The sequence below is a fragment of the Chlorocebus sabaeus genome, chromosome 1 (genome assembly GCF_047675955.1).
Source record: "Chlorocebus sabaeus isolate Y175 chromosome 1, mChlSab1.0.hap1, whole genome shotgun sequence".
In the NCBI taxonomy this organism is placed as follows: domain Eukaryota; kingdom Metazoa; phylum Chordata; class Mammalia; order Primates; family Cercopithecidae; genus Chlorocebus; species Chlorocebus sabaeus.
Window position 1 is genome coordinate 12,925,446 of NC_132904.1, and position 20,745 is coordinate 12,946,190.

At 47.4% G+C, this 20,745-nt stretch overlaps 1 protein-coding gene across 1 annotated transcript; it reads left to right on the forward strand.

Moving 5' to 3' along the window:
- The first annotated feature begins 1,778 nt into the window (after positions 1–1,778).
- PRPF19 (pre-mRNA processing factor 19) lies at positions 1,779–17,755 on the forward strand. The gene is made up of 16 exons (XM_007996579.3): positions 1,779–1,999; positions 4,460–4,609; positions 4,786–4,862; positions 5,447–5,588; positions 5,672–5,745; positions 5,863–5,925; positions 6,783–6,824; positions 6,954–7,028; positions 7,394–7,469; positions 7,631–7,740; positions 9,167–9,322; positions 9,581–9,650; positions 9,883–9,968; positions 10,237–10,407; positions 10,559–10,664; positions 17,234–17,755. The coding sequence occupies exons 1-16, from the start codon at positions 1,981–1,983 to the stop codon at positions 17,329–17,331; spliced, it is 1,515 nt and encodes a 504-aa protein (XP_007994770.1). The 5' UTR covers positions 1,779–1,980; the 3' UTR covers positions 17,332–17,755.
- Positions 17,756–20,745: the final 2,990 nt, after the last annotated feature.

The following is a 20,745-nucleotide window of genomic DNA, read 5'->3' on the forward strand; positions in this document are numbered from 1 at the left end:
TAACATGAATAGATATTTTGTTCAAAGCAGATCACTGGCTGCTCTGTGGAAAGTAGATTAGGAGGAGGAGGCCAGGCTGGAAGCAAGGAACAAGTGGCAAGCTACTTTGTTGGTGCAAGAGAGAGATGAAATGCCCTTTTGCATATTAACTCCTCATAAGAGTTCAGTGAGTTAGTTCTACCCCTGTCATCACTCCCTCTGTTTTACAGATGAGAAAACTAAGGCATAGAGAAGTTCATACAATCACCTGGGTGGTGCTAGGATTTGAGCACACAGTCTGACTTCAGAGTCCATGCTCTTGGCCACTATGCCATACTACCTTTTGTACCTGTAACTTTTATTTTTCTCTCCAAGCTTTTGCTTACATTGTTTCTCCTTCTGGAATGCCTTTCCTTCTCCTTCTCCTCTGAATGCTACCCACCTGTCAAAGTCCCTCTCACTCACACATCCTGTTCATCCTGCCCGTTTGTCTTGATACCTTATAGTCCACATCACATGTCTTTTGCATGATTCCTGAGAGTATCTTATCTTACAGATATCCACAAAGAATCATACACTATCTGAGCTGGAAGAGAAACAGAAAATACAAAATAAATTTATAGGAGGCCATTGGTTTGGACTGAGCTCTTGCGCTAGGACTAACAGACCAAGCTAAAAAGAGTCCTGCTGAAGTTCCACACCAATGAGCTGAAACTAAGATCTTTATGACCTTCTGAGAGAGAGAGAGAGAGTGTGTGTGTGTGTGTGTGTGTGTGTGTGTGTGTGTGATGTGTGTGTGTGCGTGTGTGTTGGCGGGGAGAGCTAAATTCCCAAACAGGCAAGTTTTACATGGCATGATAAAGAAGAACCCTCCACTTTAACCTTTACAAGAAAAGTAATTTTGAGATTACCAAATGACCAATCCCATTTTTGTTCTCTGTTTTCCTCAGTCCTTTTCTGTCTAAAAAACCAAGCTCCCCTGTTCAGCTCATTGGAACAACCATTATATTTTATAGTGTAAGGCGCTGCCCAACTTTATAGAATTGCACCCTAAGTCCCAGCTACTCTGGAGGCTGAGGCAGAAGGATTACTTGAGCCCAGGAGTTCCAGGATGCACCTGTGATAGCCATGATTGCTACGATTGCACCTGTGAATAGCCACTGCGTTCCAGCCTGGGCAACATTGCCAGAGTCCGTCTCTTAAAAACAAAAACAAAAACAAAAAACAAAACAAAACAAAAACACAAAAGCAAACAAAAAACTTTAAATTTGTTGTGATTTTGTCTTTTGACAAAGAAGAAAGGGCAGGGAAGCCAATGTGAATTGCCCCAAATCACAGAGCGAAACGGTAGTAGTCAGGACCAAAACGCTGTCTTAGCCGTGTTCTTAGTTCCTGTACCCATCTGCCTCTGTATTTTTAACACCAGGCCATCCAGCAGTGTCTCTTAAAGGGTGGCCCGAGAAACACCTGACTTAGAATAGCGTGGGGCGCAGTCTGTCTACGCAGATCCGAGGAATCTGCATTTTAACAATGGGCAATTGGGAAATTCTCGCGCACACCAAGGTTTCAAAGACCAGGGTCCCGTGACACAGTGCCGCACAGTTGTCAAAACAAGTGCTGTCCAATTGCTTTGGTTTTAAGTTCTCACTGCATCATGGGAAATGTAGTTTCGAGTCTCCTCTCTTCCGACGCCCCCCGCCAATCCCCGGGCGCTTTACGGAACGAGCCGAGTCAGTCCGGAAATAACCGAGTGTTCGTGGCGGGCCCTTTCCTGCCCGGCTGCATTCTGGGAAAGGTCTATTTCCGTTAGGTGCTGGAGGCAGTGGCGCGCGGCTGTCCCCATTCCCACGTGAAGCGCTACGCGAGCATCGCTCGACTGGCGGCTCCCAGCTCGCAGCTGAGCAGTCCCGGCAGCAGCGGGGGACCGGAAGTGGCTCGCGGAGGCTCAGAAGCTAGTCCCGGAGTCCGGCGTGTGGTGCCTCGGAGCGCGGCAACGGCGCCATGTCCCTAATCTGCTCCAGTGAGTGTTGCCTGCGGCCGAGCGCGGGTCGCAGGAGGCCGGAGAGCGGCGCGGGAGCGTGTGCGGGCCACTGCGGCGCCGGGGCCGGGGCCGGGGTGGAGGCGGGAATGGGGCGCTCCAGAGGCAGAGCGGCGGCCTGTCAGCCCCGGAGCCCTCCCCTCGGAGCGGGGTGCATTTGCGCAGTGCTCCGCAGTTTACATAGTGCCGGAGGTTTATTGTCGCAGGCATTACTGAGGCAGGTCCCCTCATTCTACCGAGTGGAAACAGGCCTGGACAGAGGGAGCTGGTGCAGGGGAAACAGCCTTGATGTAAGAGTCAGGAAACCCGAGGTCTTGACCAGGGTCCGCCTCCTGTTGGCTTTGTGAATTGGCTTAAGGCTCTGTGCCTCGGTTTCCCCATCTGCAAAATTGAGAGCATTGCACTGGATATTTTGTGAGGCCTTGCTCGGATAGTCGCAGCTTTTGCAATTTGTAAAGGTCACATGATGAGTTAGAGGTAGGCAAGGCTGGCAGCTAGGTATATGGCTCCCAGCCTTACAGTGTATGACTAATTAAAAACAGCGCACATTTATAAAGCCCTTATTGGTTTACAACGCGCTTCCAAGTCTAGGATCTCATTTTATCCTCACAAGAATTCCCTAAAGGAAAAAAGATCCTGGTGTTGCAAATGAGGAGGCAAGGCTCAGGAAGAGCGGGGCTTATCTAAGAATGCGTAGCTAGTCAATGGCAGAGCTGGGTGACGTAGTTAGGTGACACGGAGTTTGGACCATGAATCCATGTTTTTTCCATACCTTCCACTATCTTTCCCTTTGATATTTTATCATGACGTACAGACGTTTTCCTTTCCCTTTTCGTTGTTTCATCAGATTACTCGTTTCCCCTCCCTTTTGCTATTCACCTCCGTCTCTTCTCAGAACCTGTACGTTGATCCAGAGAGGGGGAAGAAGGAAGGGAAATGATGGAAAAGGAATCCCTCACATTGAAGAAATTACAGCTCGCAAAGTACCTTCACATTCATTGTTTCCTTCCAGTCTTGGGAAAGCTCTCTTTTACGTTCCCCAGCACTGTCTTTCCTGGCAGGGTTCACTCATTCGTTAGATGTTTACCGAGTGCCCCGGGGGCATCTGCATTGTACTGGAAGTGAGAGACCAGCTGTAATCCTTATCCTCAAGGGGCGCACAGTCTACACAGGCAAGAGTGTAAATGATACCTCTATTGCGGGTTGTTGTGAACATGAATTACTGTACTGTATGCCTAGAATTGTGCTTGGCACGTAGACATGTGCCATGTAAATATTTTTATTGTAATGATTGCCACTTTGCTCCTTGGAATCTTCCAGGTGATAAGTGTCTGCCTGTATCCTAATCAGTTGACTGGTAGCTGGCAGACCTCAATAGCTTCAGGATGGGGACTGGTCACCTAGAAAGACTAAAGGGTATTAGAAAGTTGGGATTTTCAGTCCTACCCCCTACTACCTGGGGAACGAGAGGGGCTGAAGTTGTCACTAGTGACCAGTGATTTATTGAATCATGCCTTTGTAATGAAGTTTTCATAAAAATACAAAAGGGCAGGATTCAAAGAGCTTCTGTATAGCAGAACATGTGGGCATTCCTGGAGGGTGGGGTGCCCAGGGAGGGCATGGGAAGCTCTGTACTCCTTCTCCCATACCTCATCCTATGCACCTCTTCATCTATACCCTTTGTAATATCCTTTATAATAAACTGGTCAACATAAGTGTTTCCCACAATTCTGTGAGTCACTGTTGCAAATTAATTGAACCCAAAAAGGGGGTCATGGGAACCCTGATTTACAGCTGGTAGATCAGAAGAACAGGTCAAACAACCTGGAGCTTGCGATTGGCATCTGAAGGGGTGGGGGAGTCTGGTGGGACTGAGACCTCAACCCGTGTGATCTGACACTATCTCCAGGTGCCTGGTGTCAGAATTGAATTGGAGGACACCTGGATGGTCACATCTGAGGTCACAGAAGTATTTTGTTTTGTGAGAGAATAGGAGAAACTGAGTTTGTTATTCCTATATTCTCAGACTTTATAATTTCTTTGATAATCCCTCTGGAGCTATAGACTAAGATGGATGGAAGGGATTTGAATGGCTTCATGTGTGTCTCCATGTCATGGAGTAAACTGTATTCATAGAATACACAATCATTGTTCAGATATTAGGTGGCGATAATGGACTGCTGTTCTCTAGGTGCTTGGCACATAGTAGTTGTTAATAATTATTTGTTGACTATCTGATTGTCAGGAGACTAAAGGAAAAGCTAGTTCCACAGCTGGAAAGCATTCTGGGGCCAGTACAGAACTGGCTTAGGGTCCGATGTCTTGCTTTTTGCTAGTTGATTGTGAGGATGCCTAGGCTTGTTGGGGCTAATAGCAGATGAGGAATCCTCTAGGCTCAAGATTGCCTTCACTCCAAGCTCACTGCCGGCCTTTTCTCTACAGTCTCTAATGAAGTGCCAGAGCACCCATGTGTGTCCCCTGTCTCTAATCATGTTTATGAGCGGCGGCTCATTGAGAAGTACATTGCAGAGAATGGTACCGACCCCATCAACAACCAGCCTCTCTCCGAGGAGCAGCTCATCGACATCAAAGGTGCCTATTGGCTGCCTTAGTCTAGGGCCATCTTAGCTCAGAGCCTGAGAGGATGGGAGGTGGTGCCAGTGCACTGGAGGAGGAGATGGTGGGCTGTTTATGGCTAAAAGGAAAAGATGTGATGGCAGGGGAGGTCCCTGGGTTATGCTCTTCATACCTACTTTCCCTTTCGGCAGTTGCTCACCCAATCCGGCCCAAGCCTCCCTCAGCCACCAGCATCCCGGCCATTCTGAAAGCCTTGCAGGATGAGTGGGTGAGTTCCTGCAAGAGAATCAGCATCTTCCCCACTTGAAGAGAGTGCATCGCTGAGTTAGGACTTGGGGGTGGGAAGGATGGAGCATTATTTAGATAATCATCATGAGGGTTTTGTGACATCAGGGTTTTGTTTTATTCTTTGTTGTATCCCCAGCACTGAGAGCAGCGCCTGGTACTTAGTAGGTGCTCTAGAATTATGAACTGAATGATTGAATACATCCTGCAGGACTGTCTGGCACAGTGCCTGACACAAAGAGGGCAATCAATAAATAGCAGCAGCAGCAGTGTTGTTATCCTCTTTTAGAGAGGTGACGGCATGACAGCTGGAGTTTGCCAGTAAATTAGGGAAGGTGGGGATGGGAAAGAGCTGACTCCCACTCCTGTCTGTGTGCCCAGTGTTTGACTTGGGGTAGGAGCTCAAGAGTGTCTGCCGGCACATTCATGGTGCTCGGATATTGTTTGGGTCACTGATACTGGTCTAGGCTGTGGGATAGGAAGCAGCATCCCCTCCCCAAGAGCTGGCTCCACTGGGTGCTCCCTGCACCCCCCACTTCAGCTCACAGTAATATTTGCCTCTGCCAGGATGCAGTCATGCTGCACAGCTTCACTCTGCGCCAGCAGCTGCAGACAACCCGCCAAGAGTTGTCGCACGCTCTGTACCAGCACGATGCCGCCTGCCGTGTCATTGCCCGTCTCACCAAGGAAGTCACTGCTGCCCGAGAAGGTGCAGCCTGCCCCCTGCCATCCCCCACCCTGGGCTGGTTCTGCTTTGTAATATCCCATTTCTAACATCGTCTTTTCTCTCAGCTCTGGCTACCCTGAAACCACAGGCTGGTCTCATTGTGCCCCAGGCTGTGCCAAGTTCCCAACCAAGTGTTGTAGTAAGTGTCCCCCTTCCCTTACCAGCAGCCCATTTGTGTGCAGTGGCCCACAGAGCTGTCCTTATGCAGGTGTCTTTGGTGCTCTGTGCCCCTCACCCTCACCTTTCTTCTCTTCAGGGTGCAGGCGAGCCAATGGATTTGGGTGAGCTGGTGGGAATGACCCCAGAGATTATTCAGAAGGTAAGTCCTGCTCTCACCTGGTGGGAGTGCTGATGGGCCCTTACTTTTCATCATCTGTCTGGAGTCCATCGTGACTAAAATCGCTATGCCTTTGGGAGTTGAGTGGTGCAGAGCATGGATTCTGGGCTCAGATTGCCTGGGTTTGTATTTTGATGCCACTACTTGTAAGCTATATGACCTTGGCTTCCTTAGCCAATTTCCAAGTCTCATTTCTGTAGCTTCTAAACTGAGAATATAATAATATCCACTTTATAGGCTTGATGTGGGAATCTAAACGATTTAATTACTGATAAGTGCACCTTTTAGCCCTTATTGTTTTTGGTATTATTTGCAGATAGTAAACTACTTTTATATATTTTCTTGCTTTTTTTCTATGAGGGCAATAGGACAGGAATTATAATCCTTATTTTACAGATGAAAGACACATCAGAGGCAGAGCTGGGCTCCTGATTGCAAGTCCAGTAGGATTCTCATTTGCAGGGCTTTTTAGTGTCTTTCTGAGCAGTTCAAATTGTCAGCATGTGTCTGAGCCCTTGGCTGAGTGGCGTGTAGACCTATGGGAGCTCTACAGTCCTGGCCTCTATTCCTGCTCTGCTATTTATCACCTCTGCAACCTTGGGCAATTGACTTCACTTCTCTGAGGCCCAGTGTCCTCAGCTGTAAAATAAGGTCATCAACACCCCCCTTGTAAAGCTGGGATGGAAGTAAGAAGAGAGAATGCCTTTAAGCCTGTAATGTAGAAATTGGCAGATAGCAAGTTCTGGGTGTTGCTTGTGAAAGCACAGATGTGACCAGCATCCAATGTGCTTTTCTCCTTGCAAGATAATTTGTCTCACATTGAGCCTATTCTTCCCCAGCTTCAAGACAAAGCCACTGTGCTAACCACAGAGCGCAAGAAGGTGAGTTCTGTTTTGAAGCCAGGAGAAAGAGCTGGCCTGGTGGGAGGCAGTTGACCCCTTAGGAGAAAGGGGGCTGGCTGATCTTGGATTCATTGCTGCTCTACTTTGGGGGCTTTTTCATTTTCTCAGAGAGGGAAGACTGTGCCTGAGGAGCTGGTGAAGCCAGAAGAGCTCAGCAAATACCGGCAGGTGGCGTCCCACGTGGTGAGTGTCTGGGTCTTCACTGTCTTGGAGACAGCCCTCCTGTTTTGTGTCTGGGGTGGGCGGGCCAGCATGGGGAGTGCTGAGTACAGGGCTGTCCCGGGCTCCTAGCACTGTTCCTGGCGCTGTTTCTTGCCTGGGCTGCTGAGCTGTCAGGGCTCCTCTTCCTGCCCAGTTGTGGGTTTCCCAGTGATGCAGTGAAGGAGTTACCGCACCAGGCAGATAGCCAAGAGATATGGATAAGGAGTAGAAGTAACTCTTGCTCCCCTAAGAACATGGGTGACTGGGGATGGCAGTAGGGGAGACCTGTGGCTTTGTGGCCTGCTGTGATTTGGCTGTGACAGGGTTTGGTGTGTCTCTCTGCAAAGGGGTTGCACAGTGCCAGCATTCCTGGGATCCTGGCCCTGGACCTATGCCCGTCTGACACCAACAAGATCCTCACTGGTGAGAGTCTGGGCCTAGCCCAGCAGGCCAAGGTGGGGAGGGGCAGGGGGAATTTGCATGCGCCTTGTCCTCTTCATGGGCGTGGGGACAAAAGCATTTCCTTCAGCAAAAGGGCCTGGGTGGGCCTGACTCATTGTATGGTCTCTTTGGGTCTTCTCCAGGTGGGGCAGATAAAAATGTCGTTGTGTTTGACAAAAGTTCGGAACAAATCCTGGCTACCCTCAAAGGCCATACCAAGAAGGTCACCAGCGTGGTGTTTCACCCTTCCCAGGTAACGCGTTCTTGCCACCTTTGGTTCTTCTTTCCTTGGCTGTTGTTTGTCCCTTGCCCCCCTGCTGTCTCTCTGAAGTGGGGCTGAGAAAGAGCACTGACTCCTGAGTGGGCACTTGGAAGGGCTTCACTTTGGAGTTGTGGAGATTGCCCTTCACTCTGCGTGAGACCTAAAGCAGTGGTCTTCCAGCCAGGGAGAGAAGGGAAATGTGTAGTTTGACAAGCATATTCATTGAAATGTTTTATATTAGGGAAAGAAAAAATCTTATAGTGTTCGTCATATAAACTGCAGAAAACAAAGCTCAACTCAATCTCAACTCACAGGTATGAGGAAGACAGATGTATTTGCTTTCTCAGGACCCTCCAAGATGGGTAAAAGTCATGTTGACTATTGAAAGTGGTGTGGGTTGTAAATAGAACCTCTGGTTTATAGGGTAAAGGTAGCTCATGGGACTGGATTAATGATATTATGGGATTTGGATTTCAAGCCTAAGACAGTTTGGGTTTGGGGCTGCGGGACAGTGGTTGGTTTAGCGCTTCCCAGTCGAGCTTTCCCTTGGACCTTAGGGAAATGAGAAATGTAAGAATGACATGGTGAATTTTTCATGACTAGATTACTCAAATCGAGGGCACTGTTTTCTTGCTTATGGGGTATTAATAGTTAGGTCTCATGAAATTGTATTGATAAAGATGGTAGTTATTTTTGCCTTGTGGCTTTTAATATCCTAACTGAACAAAAAATTGGTGAGTGAGTGATACGAAATTCTCTCCCTGCCCCAAATCTTTTGGAAAACTAACTTACCCTGGAAATCCATAAATGTGGGATGCACTGAAATGTAGCCATGCAGCCCCTTCGAGTCCCAGTACTGCGCAGACCTGTGCCATACAGTACCGTAGCAATTAGCTACACGTGGCTACTTAAATTTCAGTGAAATAGAATAAAAAATTCAGTCCCTCAGTTGTACTAGCTACATTCTTCCTTTGGTCCTGGAAGTGGGAAAATTGCTCTCTGTTGCAGTTAGCCTTTTTACCACTAGATGGCGAGGACGCCTCCACAAGCCCTGATGCTGTATGAAATGTGTAGTTTGACAAGCATATTCATTGAAATGTTTTATATTAGGGAAAGAAAAAATCTTATAGTGTTCGTCATATAAACTACAGAAAACAAAGCTCAACTCAATCTCATATGAGTTACGACTTTAATGGCGTTTACCATTGGCTGTTGTGGGCACCATTGGGTGGGTAGGTGGTTCCAGGGAGGGCAGGGCTGAAAGGTGAAGCAATTGTTGGTAGTTGTGGGCATCCCCTGCCCCCTTTTATAACATTGTTTTGATCTGTGTCTCTTCTCTGACTCTGATACTCTGTCTTTTTTTTTTTTTTTTGAGACGGAGTCTTGCTCTGATACTCTGTCTTTGTTTTCCTTGTAGGACCTGGTGTTTTCTGCTTCCCCCGATGCCACTATCAGGATTTGGTCGGTCCCCAATGCCTCTTGTGTACAGGTGGTTCGGGCCCATGAGAGTGCTGTGACAGGCCTCAGCCTCCACGCCACTGGTGACTATCTCCTGAGCTCCTCCGATGATCAGGTGCGGTCCCAGCCAGTGCCCTGGAGAGGCCTGCTGGTCCCCAAGCTTGAACATCCTGGGTGATGGGAACATCTTCCACCCCAGCTGGTTCCCCAGAACCTCAAAGGAGAAGGTTTCCTCTCTGCTGGGAGGTGCTAGGTTTGCCAGGGTTTACCAGACCAGGGGCTCTGTCTACCTGAAAGGCCACCAAAGCCTGGGACCCACTTTCTCACTGACTCCATTGTCTCTCTCTCTCTCTCTCTCTTTTTTTCCCTCCAGTACTGGGCTTTCTCTGACATCCAGACAGGGCGTGTGCTCACCAAGGTGACAGATGAGACCTCTGGCTGCTGTAAGTTGCCTCGTAGGCGCTCAGCCTTTTTGTTTGCTATTTATTATTTACTTTTACAATTTATTTAGTCGTTTGCTTATTTGTTCTAAAGATACATTTACCATCAGCACCTGCCTAGTGCAGGCTTTGTGCTGGGTGCACTGAGGACCGTGAAGAACAAGGAACCTAATTTTGCTGCTCTTAGTCTCTCCCTGGTGGGCTCTGACCACAGGTCTGTCTTCCTCCTCCACAGCTCTCACCTGTGCACAGTTCCACCCTGATGGACTCATCTTTGGCACAGGAACCATGGACTCTCAGATCAAGATCTGGGACTTGAAGGTAGGACACGGTGGGCCTCCATCTGAGGCCCAGGGCTGGAGCGGGTGTTTGTGACAACGTGGTGCTGATGAGGTGCTTGTGGCACCTGGCACTGAAGGGGCCATCGCTGGCTATGCCTGTGTGATATGATGGTGTGGTCTGGGGGGTCCCGCTGGCTGGCCTTCCTGGAAGGACAGTGAGGGACATCTCAGGTAGGGGTTTGGTGAGCTCCATTTTCTTCCTCTCATGATCTGTGGGTGACGTGTTTTACTACCCACCACCACTGTAGGAACGTACTAATGTGGCCAACTTCCCTGGCCACTCGGGCCCCATCACTAGCATCGCCTTCTCTGAGAATGGTTACTACCTGGCTACAGCGGCTGATGACTCCTCTGTCAAGCTATGGGATCTGCGCAAGCTTAAGAACTTTAAGACATTGCAGCTGGATAACAACTTCGAGGTATGCCCTTCCCCCGCCCCACCCAGCTTTCCATTGTGTCTCCTTGTTTGTCGATTATTTATTGAATTAATCTAATTGCTTCTGCTTATCCGCAATTGCCCCATAGTTTCTGTTCCCCTTGTGTGACTTTCTCTTTTTCTGTTTCTGGCAGGTAAAGTCACTGATCTTCGACCAGAGTGGTACCTACCTAGCCCTTGGGGGCACGGATGTCCAGATCTACATCTGCAAACAATGGACGGAGATTCTTCACTTTACAGGTAGAGGCTGGTCCTGGGCTCCTGGGGTCTCTAGGTACCCAGGCCCGGAGGGAAGCCTCACTGGGTTAGGAATTTCTAGGACTTGCATGAATTTACCTAAGCAGCTTTCGGTTACCACCTGAGGCAGAGCTTTATGGCTAAGGAAGCAGACTGAGTCAGACTGCGTGGCAGTGGATGCTAGTAGTCGCTCTGCCACTTCATGCCCTGTGGCATCGGGCAGGTTACTGAAGGGAGAGAAAACTCCTCCCTCTGAAGGTTTGATAACTGAATCTAAAATCAATGAACATTAGGCAGAGTGACAGGAGGAAAGCCATTTTAATGACGTGCATATGCATGGGAGGCCCACATTATATTAGACCTGCAGAAAGGTCAGATGATTGAAGCTTATACAGTCTATATATCCCTTAATAATGGGGATATGTTCTGAGAAATGTCTTGTTAGGTGGTTTCGTCATGTGTGACCGTTGTAGGGTGAACTCACACGTATCTGAATGGTGTAGCCTGCTACACACCAAGGCTGTTGCTATAACCTTAGTGTAGTCTATTACTGCTCCTAGGCTGCAAACCGGTACAGCATATGACATGTAGTGAGTACAGTTATAGCACAGTGGTGAGTATATGTGTATCTAAACCAATGTAAACATAGAAAAGGTTCAGTAAAAATAAGGTAGAAGAGATTTTTGAAAAATGGTACACTGGTATATTGCTTGCCATGAATGGAGCTTGCAGGCCTGGAAGTTGCTTTCAGTGAGTGAGTTGTGAGTGAATGTGAAGGCCTAGGACATTACTGTACGCTGCTGTAGATTTCATAAACACAGTTCATTTAGGTTTTACTAAATTCATAAACAGCTTTTTCTTCAGTAATAAGCCTTAACTGACTTTTACTTTATAAACGTAAAAAAATGGATTATTTTGTAATAACATTTAGCTTAAAACAAAAACACATTGTATAGCTGAACAAAAATATTGTCTCTCTACATCCTTATTCTATAAGCTTTTTTCTGGTTTCTAATTTTTTTATTTTTATTTTTTACTTTTTAAACTTTTCTTGTTAAAAACTAAGACACAAGCACGCATTACCCTAGACCTACACAGGATCAGGATCACCAACTGTGTTAGTCCGTTCTACTGCTGTGAAGAACTGCCTGGGTAATTTATAAGGGAAAGAGGTTTAATTGACCCCCGGTGACTGGGGAGGCCTCAGGAAACTTATAGTCATAGCAGAAGGGAAAGCAAACACGTCTTTCTTCACATGGTGACAGGAGAGACAAATGGTGAGCAAAGAGGGTAAAGCCCCTCATAAAACCATCAGATCTCGTGAGAACTCACTATCATGAGAACAGCATGGGGGTAACCACCCCCATGATTCAATTACTTCCCACTGGCTCCCTCCCACAACATGTGGAGATTACGGGCACTACAATTCAAGATGAGATTTGGGTCGGGGCACAAAGCCTAACCATAGCACCAACATCACTGTCTTCTACCTCCACATCTTGTCCCACCGGAAGGTCTTCCGGGGCACTAACACACGTAAACCTGTCATCTCCTATGGATGATAATGCCTTCTTCTCGGATAGCTCCTGAAAGGGCCTGCTTGATGCTGTTTTACAATTGACTTTTTTTTGTAAGTGGAAAGAGTATACTTAAAATAATACCCAAAAAAGTATAGGATAGGCATACCTCGTCTTATTGCACTTAGCTTTATTGTACTTTGTGGATACTTTGCTTTTTATGAATTGAAGGTTTTTGGCAACCTTGCCCCGAGCAAGTCTGTCAGTGCCGTTTTTCCAACAACATGTGTTCCCTTTGTGTCTGTGTGTCAAATTTTGGTAATTCTCACAGTATTTCAAACTTCATGATTTATTGTGTCTGTTATGGTGATCTCTGATTAGTGATCTTTGATGTCACTATTGTAATTGTTGGAGGGGCACCGTGAAATGTGCCCATATAAGATACTAAATTTAATCGATAAATGAAATGGTGTGTGTGTTCTGACCACTCCACCCACCAGCCGTTCCCCATCTCTCTCCCTTTCAGACCTCCCTATTCTCTTAGACACAACAATATTGAAACTAGGCCAGTTAATAACCGTATTATGGTCTCTCCGTGTTCAAGTGAAAGAAAGTGTCCCATGTTTCTTACTTAAAATTCAAAGCTAGAAATGATTGAGCTTAGTGAGGAAGGCATGCAAAAAGCCAAATAGGCCAAAAGCTAGGCCTCTTAACACCAAATATTATTCAAGTTATGAAAGCAAAGGAAAATTCTTGAAGGAAATTAAGAGTGCTACTCCAGTAAACACATGATGATAAGAAAGCAGAACAACCTTATTACTGATAATGGAGAAAGTTTCAGTGGTCTGGATAGAAGACAAACCGTAATCCAGACCAAGATCCTAACCCTTGAATTCTATGAAGGCGGAAAGAAAAGTTTGAAGCTAGCAGAGGGGTTGGTTCATGAGGTTTAAGGAAAGAAGCCATCTCCATAACAGAAAAGTGCACGGTGAAGCAGCAGATGCTGATGTAGAAGCTACAGTAAGTTATTCGGAAGACCTAGCTAAGATCATTGACAGGGGCTACACTCAACAGAATTTCAGTGTAGATGGAATAGCCTATTGGAAGAAGGTGATATCTAGAACTTCCGCAGCTAGCGAGAAGTCAGTGCCTGGTTTCCAAGCTGCAAAGATCAGAGTGATTCCCTTGTTAGGGACTAATGCAGCTGGTGATTTTACATTGAAGCCAAAACTCATTTAGCATTCTGAAAATTGTAGGGCCCTTAAGAATGCAGGGCTAAATCTACTCTGCCCGTGCTCTGTAAATAGAACAACAAAGTCCGGATGACAACACGTCTGTTTACAGCATGGTTTACTGAATGTTTTTTAAGCCCGCTGTTAAGAGGTACTGTTCAGAAAAATAGATTCCTTTCAAAATATTACAGTGCACCTCATTACCCTAAAGCTCAGATGGAGATGTTTCATGCCTGCTAACGTCCAATCTTCAGCTTATGGATCAAGCAGTAATTCTGACTTTCAGGTCTTGTTACTTAAGAAATATGTTTTATAAAGCTATAGCTGCCATGGATAGTGATTCCTTTGATGGATCTGGACAAAGTAAATTGAAAATCTGGAATGGATTCACCATTCTACATGCCCTTAAGAGCATTTGTGATTCATGGGAGGAGGTTAAACTATTAACACAAAGAGGAGTTTGGAAGAAATTGATTCCAACCCTTCAGCCCTCATGGATGACTTTGAGGGATTGAAGACTTCAGTGGAGGGAGTAACTACAGATGTGGAGGAAATGGTAACAGAACTAGAACTAGAATCCGAATGGAGTCTACTGCAGTCTCATGTTAAAACTTTAATGGATGAGGAGATGTTAGGGATGACCAAAGAAAGTGGTTTCTTGATGGAATCTACTCCTGGTGAAGATGCTGTGAACATTGGTGAAATGGTAATGAAGGATTTAGAATATTACATAAACTTAATTGATATAGCAGGTGCAGAATTTGAGAAGATTGATTCCAGTCTGAAAGTTCTGCTGTGGGTAAAATGCTATCAAACAGCATCCATCACAGAGAAATCTTTTGTCAAAGGAAGAATGAAATGATGTGGCAAACTTCATTGTTGTCTTATTTTGAGAAATTGCCACAGCCACTTCAGCCTTCAGCAGACACCAGCCTTGTCAGTTAGCAGCCATGAGCATCAAGGCAAGACCCCGCTGGGGGGTCTTGGAAAAAGATTACAACTCTCTGAAGTGTCTGATGGTTGTCAGCATGTTTTAGCAATAAAGTATTTTTGATTAAAGTATGTACATTGTTTAGTAGACATAATGTTATTACACACTTAATAGACTACAGTATAGTGTAAACATAACATTTTTTTTGAGATGGAGTTTCGCTCTGTCACCCAGGCTGGAGTGCAGTGGCACGATCTCAGCTCACTGCAACCTCCACCTCCTGGGTTCTAGCACAGGTGTGCACCATCACAGCCGGCTAATTTTTGTGTATTTAGTAGAGACGGGGTTTCCCCATGTTGGCCAGGCTGGTTTTGAACTCCTGACCTCAAGGGATTCACCTGCCTCGGCCTCCCAAAGTGCTGGGATTATAGGCATGAGCCACCATGCCTGGCCAACATAACTTTTATATGTACTGAGAAACCAAAAAAAATTTGTGTGCCTTGCCTTATTGCAGTATTTGCTTTATTGGTGGCCTGGAGCTGAACCAGCCATATCCCTGAGATATGCTTATACATAAACCAGTAACGTAGTTATTTGTACTGTACCTAATTGTGTTATACTTTTTTTTTTTTTTTTTTTGATATGGAGTCTTGTTCTGTCACCCAGGCTGGAGTGCAATGGCTTGGTCTTGGCTCACTGCAACCTCCGCCTCCCGGGTTCAAGTGATTCTCCTGCCTCAGCCTCCCTAGTAGCTGGGACTACAGCCATGTGCCATCACATCTGGCTAATTTTTTTTTTTTTTTTTTGTGGTAGAGACGACATTTCTCTATGTTGGCCAGGCTGGTCTCAAAAACTCCTGACCTCATGATCTGCCTGCCTTGGCCTCCCAAAGTGCTGGGATTACAGGCGTGAGCCACCGCGCCCAGCTGTTGTACTTTTATACAACTGCAAGTGTAATAGTTTTGTTTATACCTGTATCCCCACAAGCGTGAGTAATGCATTGCACGGTGACATGAAGATGTTTATGACATCACTTGGTGATAGGAATTTTCCAGCTCCACTGTAATCTTATGGGGCCATTGTTTGTGTGGTCCATCGCCGACATGTCATTATGTGACACATGACTCTGTGGCATCCTGAGCTGCAGAAGGGAGTAGGGGCCTAAGGCTTCTAGGGGGTGGTGGTGACACAAGTTGCGTAGGGGGATGGGGAGGAAGTGCACTACAGAGTCTCTCAGGTAATAAAAGTTGTCTCAGAGCAGACCTTAGATACATAATGCATGATAGTATGTGACAAAGACTGGCATCTAGTCTTCTCTCTTGTGAGACCAGTTCATTTTCCCTGGTTGAGATTCCCAGGGAGGGGATTCATGATGTTTCTTTCAGATGAGCTGCCCTTAGATAGAGAAAGAGGGGCAAGAAACAGGAGGGCAGGACATGGTCAGAGAGACCTTGGTTCAGAGCCCTCAGCATGCCAAACCACCATACTTTGGGGTATTGTTTTCTGAGATCCAACATTACTTAACGTCTCTGGAGCCTCAGAAAAGTGGGAATGGTAACAGTACAGACTCAGTGGGGTTGTTGAGGTTTAGATGAAAATACATACAGGTGCTCCTTGACATACGATGGAGCCACATCCTGATAAATCCATCATAAGCTGAAAATACTGCAAGTCGAACCATGGTAAATCGGGGACTGTCTGTTAATACATAGGTCAGATCAGTGTCTGGCACATAGTCAGGATTTGCAGTTGTACTTACTCAGCATTGGGTCTTAGTCTGTTGTGGGACAGAGCAGTGAATAAGACAGATCCGATTTGGGCACTGATGTAATTTATAGTCAGGTTAGAAAGGCAAATGTAGATTAATTTCACACATACACATTTAATTGCATTTATAAGTGCTAGAGAAGAAAAGTATGAGATGGTGAGAGAATGGATAACAGGGTTTCTAACCTAGCAGTTATGTGGCCCTGGGTACGTGACTTTCCCTGTCAGAGCTTTAGCTTCTTCATCTAGAAAATGGGAATATTGGCATAGCTTTGCAGAGTGTGACAGCTGGTGTTGTGGAGGTGGCATACTAAAATGCTGGTTAACAGGGTGCCTGATGCTCACTTAAGATGCTGCGTGAATGGGAGCTACTGCTGTGTTTGTTGATGAAATTCTCGTCCTCAGTAGCAGGTTGTGAGCAGGATACAAGATACTTCTTCTTGTCCCGTATTCTCCCGAGCCCTGCTCAGTGTGTTTGTGTAACAAAGGTGTCCATCCTAACAGTATGACTCACCAGTTTTCACCCCGTACTGTACCTGGTGTTTTGATTCGGAGCTGAGTTAGGTAGGTGAAAATACAGCATGAACTTTTTAGTGGGGAGTTCGTTGACTCCAGGTATGATCCTAAATCTAGAAGGAATTTGGCTAGATGTTCATGAATTTCCTGAGTCCCATGAGGAATGTTGCCCAGCCCCCTCTGCCCCTTCTCTGGTCCTGCTCTGTGTTAGGGGCCTGAGCGCGCTGGGGTTGGAAGCCCATGAGCTAGAACATGCCGATGGACTGTTCACTTACGAGCGAGGAGTGAGCCCTAGGCATCAACACGCTGAGCGCTGAGGTGTTCAGCTAAACCTAGCCGAATTGCAGTTGCCCAGAAAGCTCTGGTGAGAAGGGGGCTGGCATTGCTTTATTCATTCATCCTACCGGTGAAAAATGACAGGCACTGAGGGAGGCACTGGGGGTAGTGTGCAGGTCAGCCTAGGGAAAACACAGGAGCCTGCGGCGTGATAAATACTAATTAGGGAAGGCCTGATTGTTTGGGAACATGTTATTAGGGATCAGTGTTCAGACTAAAGGAGGATAAAGGAGGAAAAGCCTTCTCACAGTTGCCTCTTATCTTTCTCCTCAGAGCATAGCGGCCTGACCACAGGGGTGGCCTTCGGGCATCACGCCAAGTTCATCGCTTCAACAGGCATGGACAGAAGCCTCAAGTTCTACAGCCTGTAGGCCCTGGCCCTTCTGATGGAAGCTGGGCCTCATCTCAGTAGAGGGGTAGAATTAGGGTTTGGGGGGGTGGGGGGAATCTGTGGGGGGAGGGGGCTCTGTGGGGTGGGACATTCACATCATTTCACTCTGGTCTGAGTGGTGGCCTGAGAACCATGGTGGCATGGACCACCCTCATCCATGCACCTCCAGGCCCCATGGGAACGGATGTGGAAGGAAGAACTGTCACCCTCTAAAGGCCCAGGGCCTCTCCCTTCCTGTCGTCCAGTGGACGCGGTGGTGGCTATTCCACACCCATTTTGTTGCAGTTCATGTGAGACAGGAGAGGCTGAGCCAAGGGAACTGTGAAGGGGATGGGCAGGAGGGCTGTGCAGGGTTTTGTAAGCAGTGATCTAGTTTCATTAAAAAAAGAAAACAATAAACATAACCACGTCCCTGTGTCTGTGTGCACCAGGAGCGCCCAGGGCTGGGAAGGTCAAGGGGAGGGAGCACACACTGGGGCACTGGCTTCCGGGAAGCCCGTCTTCCTTTCCTTTCACAGCTCTTACCCTTTTTTTTTTAATTGCACAGCAGAGATAAAAACAAATCTGCAGTTGAAATCTGCCATGTCCCTGCGGTTCTTGACCTTGAGTTTCAAGGCCTCAAGTCACTAGTCCTGCCACTTGCCTTGTGGACTTGGTTTCCCACACAAGCCTGGAAGGGAGGGAGACCTGCAGGGAGGATGAGCTGGATCTTGCTGGTGGAGAGGTCCGAGCATCTCTGTCAGGGTTCTTTAGTTGTGGTGCTAGAAAGCCTGTCCTCAGCTGGCATAAGTCAAAAAGGAGATTTTGTTATTGACTGTAGCTATTGAAAAGCTGAGGTAGGACTGGTTTCGGGACAAAGATCCAATAATGAATGTGCCTTATAGGGAATTCCTGTAGGGTCATGTGACTGCTTTAGATTGCAGGTCAGGAAAGGCCTCTGAAGTGGTGATGATGAAGCTGAAGCCGGAATGACAGGGACCTAAGAGGGGAGGAGTGTTGCAGGCAGAGAGCAGGTTTAGGGCTGGACTGAACCAGACGTATGGAGGAACAGGAAGGAGGCCATGGTGGCTAAGAAGGGGAGACCATGGTGTGCAGGCTGGGGTGATTGACAGTCCCCTGACAAGGGCCATCCCAATGGAAGGTCGAGGCTGGCCGCCTGCCTGGAGTGGGGTAGGAGGATATGAGGTGAGGAAGTGTGGGAGTCAGTGATTATAGACAGAAGATAGTGCTGAGAAGGGGAGCTGAGAAATGGGTGTTACCAGGTGGGGAGCTTTGGGGCGAAGTATGGTAGGCCATATTGTGGACGTCACAGGAGGCCTCCGGGCATGTTTTGCTGGGGCAGTGTTCTGTTGTCAGGGGAGCTTGGGCGTGCCGTATCTGCTGGGAGGGTCAGGATGCCTACTAGCTAGGGAAACTTGAAAAACCCCACAGGAAAGAAACCACTGAACTTACACAAGTTGAATATAAACCATTTAACTTACACAAGTGTTTATCATTAAGAAAAGACCTGGGCCAGGTCTGGTGGCTCAAACCTGTAATCCCAGCACTTCGGGAGGTCAAGGTGGGCAGATCACGAGGTCAAGAGTTTGAGACCAGCCTGGCCAACATGGTGAAATCCCCGTCTCTACTAAGAATACAAAAATTAGCCGAGTGTGGTGGCAGGTGCCTGTAATCTCAGCTACTGCTAAGGCAGGAGAATCGCTTGAACCTGGGAAGTGGAGGTTGCAGTGAGCCGAGATTCTGCTACTGTACTGCCTGGGTGACAGAGCAAGACGCCATCTTAGGGTGGGAGGAAAAAAAAGACCAATCACACAGTTCTTCCAAGGCAGGACATACCTAAAAAAAGGTTAGGACAACTGCCTAGTACAAGGTGGGCTAACAACAGCTATGGTTTGCAGGTGGTAGGGTGGGTTACTTGAGTGGGAGAAGATTGAGGGCATGACTGGGGGACGTGCTGGGCTAAGTTGGACCTCAGGGCTGGTACAGCACTAAAGCCAACAGTTTCTGGTTAGGAGCAGCTGAGCCAAGGGAACTATAATGTGCGTATTTCAGACCTGCCTGCCTTTCCAGGAAAACTAAGCAGGAGATACTGAAGGACCAAAGGTTCTTGGGGGATCCGTGGGTTGCGGGGACGCTATAGTTACACTAAAATTTTGTGAAGCATGGTGCATGTCTATGCATACGTACATTTTTCTAGAGAAGGGGAGCCCTAGTATGTATCTCGGAGAGACTAATCTATCCCTCACCAGTTCCGAACCATTGCCCTAGAACTGACATCTGGTGCTGTCCTGGTGTCCGGGAGCCTAATGTCTGGGTCCTAAGGCTCCGCAGTGCATCTCATCTGGCCTTCCATCTGTGCAGTTGCATCAGCAGAAGAGCTCCATGCCCGCTACCTACGTTTGCTCATTTAATTCTCTTTTTTTTTTTGAGACTGAGTTTTGCTCTTGTTGCCCAGGCTGGAGTGCAGTGGCGCGATCTCGGCTCACTGCAACCTCTGCCTCCCAGGTTCAAGCAATTCTCTTGACTCAGCCTCCCGAGTAGCACGGATTACAGGCGTGCACCACCACCACCAGGGATTACGGGCTGGTCTCGAACTCCTCAGGTGATCTGCCAGCCTCAGCCTCCCAAAGTCCTGAGATTACAGGTGTGAGCCACCCCACCCAGCCACTCATTTAATTCTTAAAACAGCCTTGCCCTTGGCTGGGCGCCGTGGCTCACGCCTGTAATCCCAGCATTTTGGGAGGCCAAGGTGGGTAGATTGCCTGAGGTCAGGAGATGGAGACCATCCTGGCCAACATGGTGAAACCCCGTCTCTACTAAAAATACAAAAAATTAGCTGGGTGTGGTGGTGCATGCCTGTAGTCCCAGCTACTCAGGAGGCTGAGGCAGGAGAACGGAACCCGGGAGGCGGAGGTTGCGGTGAGCTGAGATCGCGCCACTACACTCCAGCCTAGCGACAGAGCGAGACTCCATCTCAAAAAAAACAAAACAACCTTGCCCTTTGCTGTCCAGCAACTCAGCAGACTCTTGGTCCCTGCATACCATGTGGACTTCATACCTCTCTTCCTTTGCAGAACGGAGCAGAAGGTGGGAGCATAGTCCTGGCACTGGACTGTCTGGCTTTGAAACCCAGTTCTGGCACTTAGTAGCTGCAAGACCTTGGACAGATTATTTAATTTTTTTTCTGTTTGAGTTTCTTCATCCAGCAGATGGGGGTAGTGTACTTACTAGAGATAGAGTAAGGATGAAGTGAATGTGACAAGTGCTTAGAATAGGGACTGCACATCATAAATAATATATGTTTTTTTTTTTGTTTTTTTTTTTTGAGACGGAGTCTTGCTCTGTCGCCCGGGCTGGAGTGCAGTGGCCGGATCTCAGCTCACTGCAAGCTCCG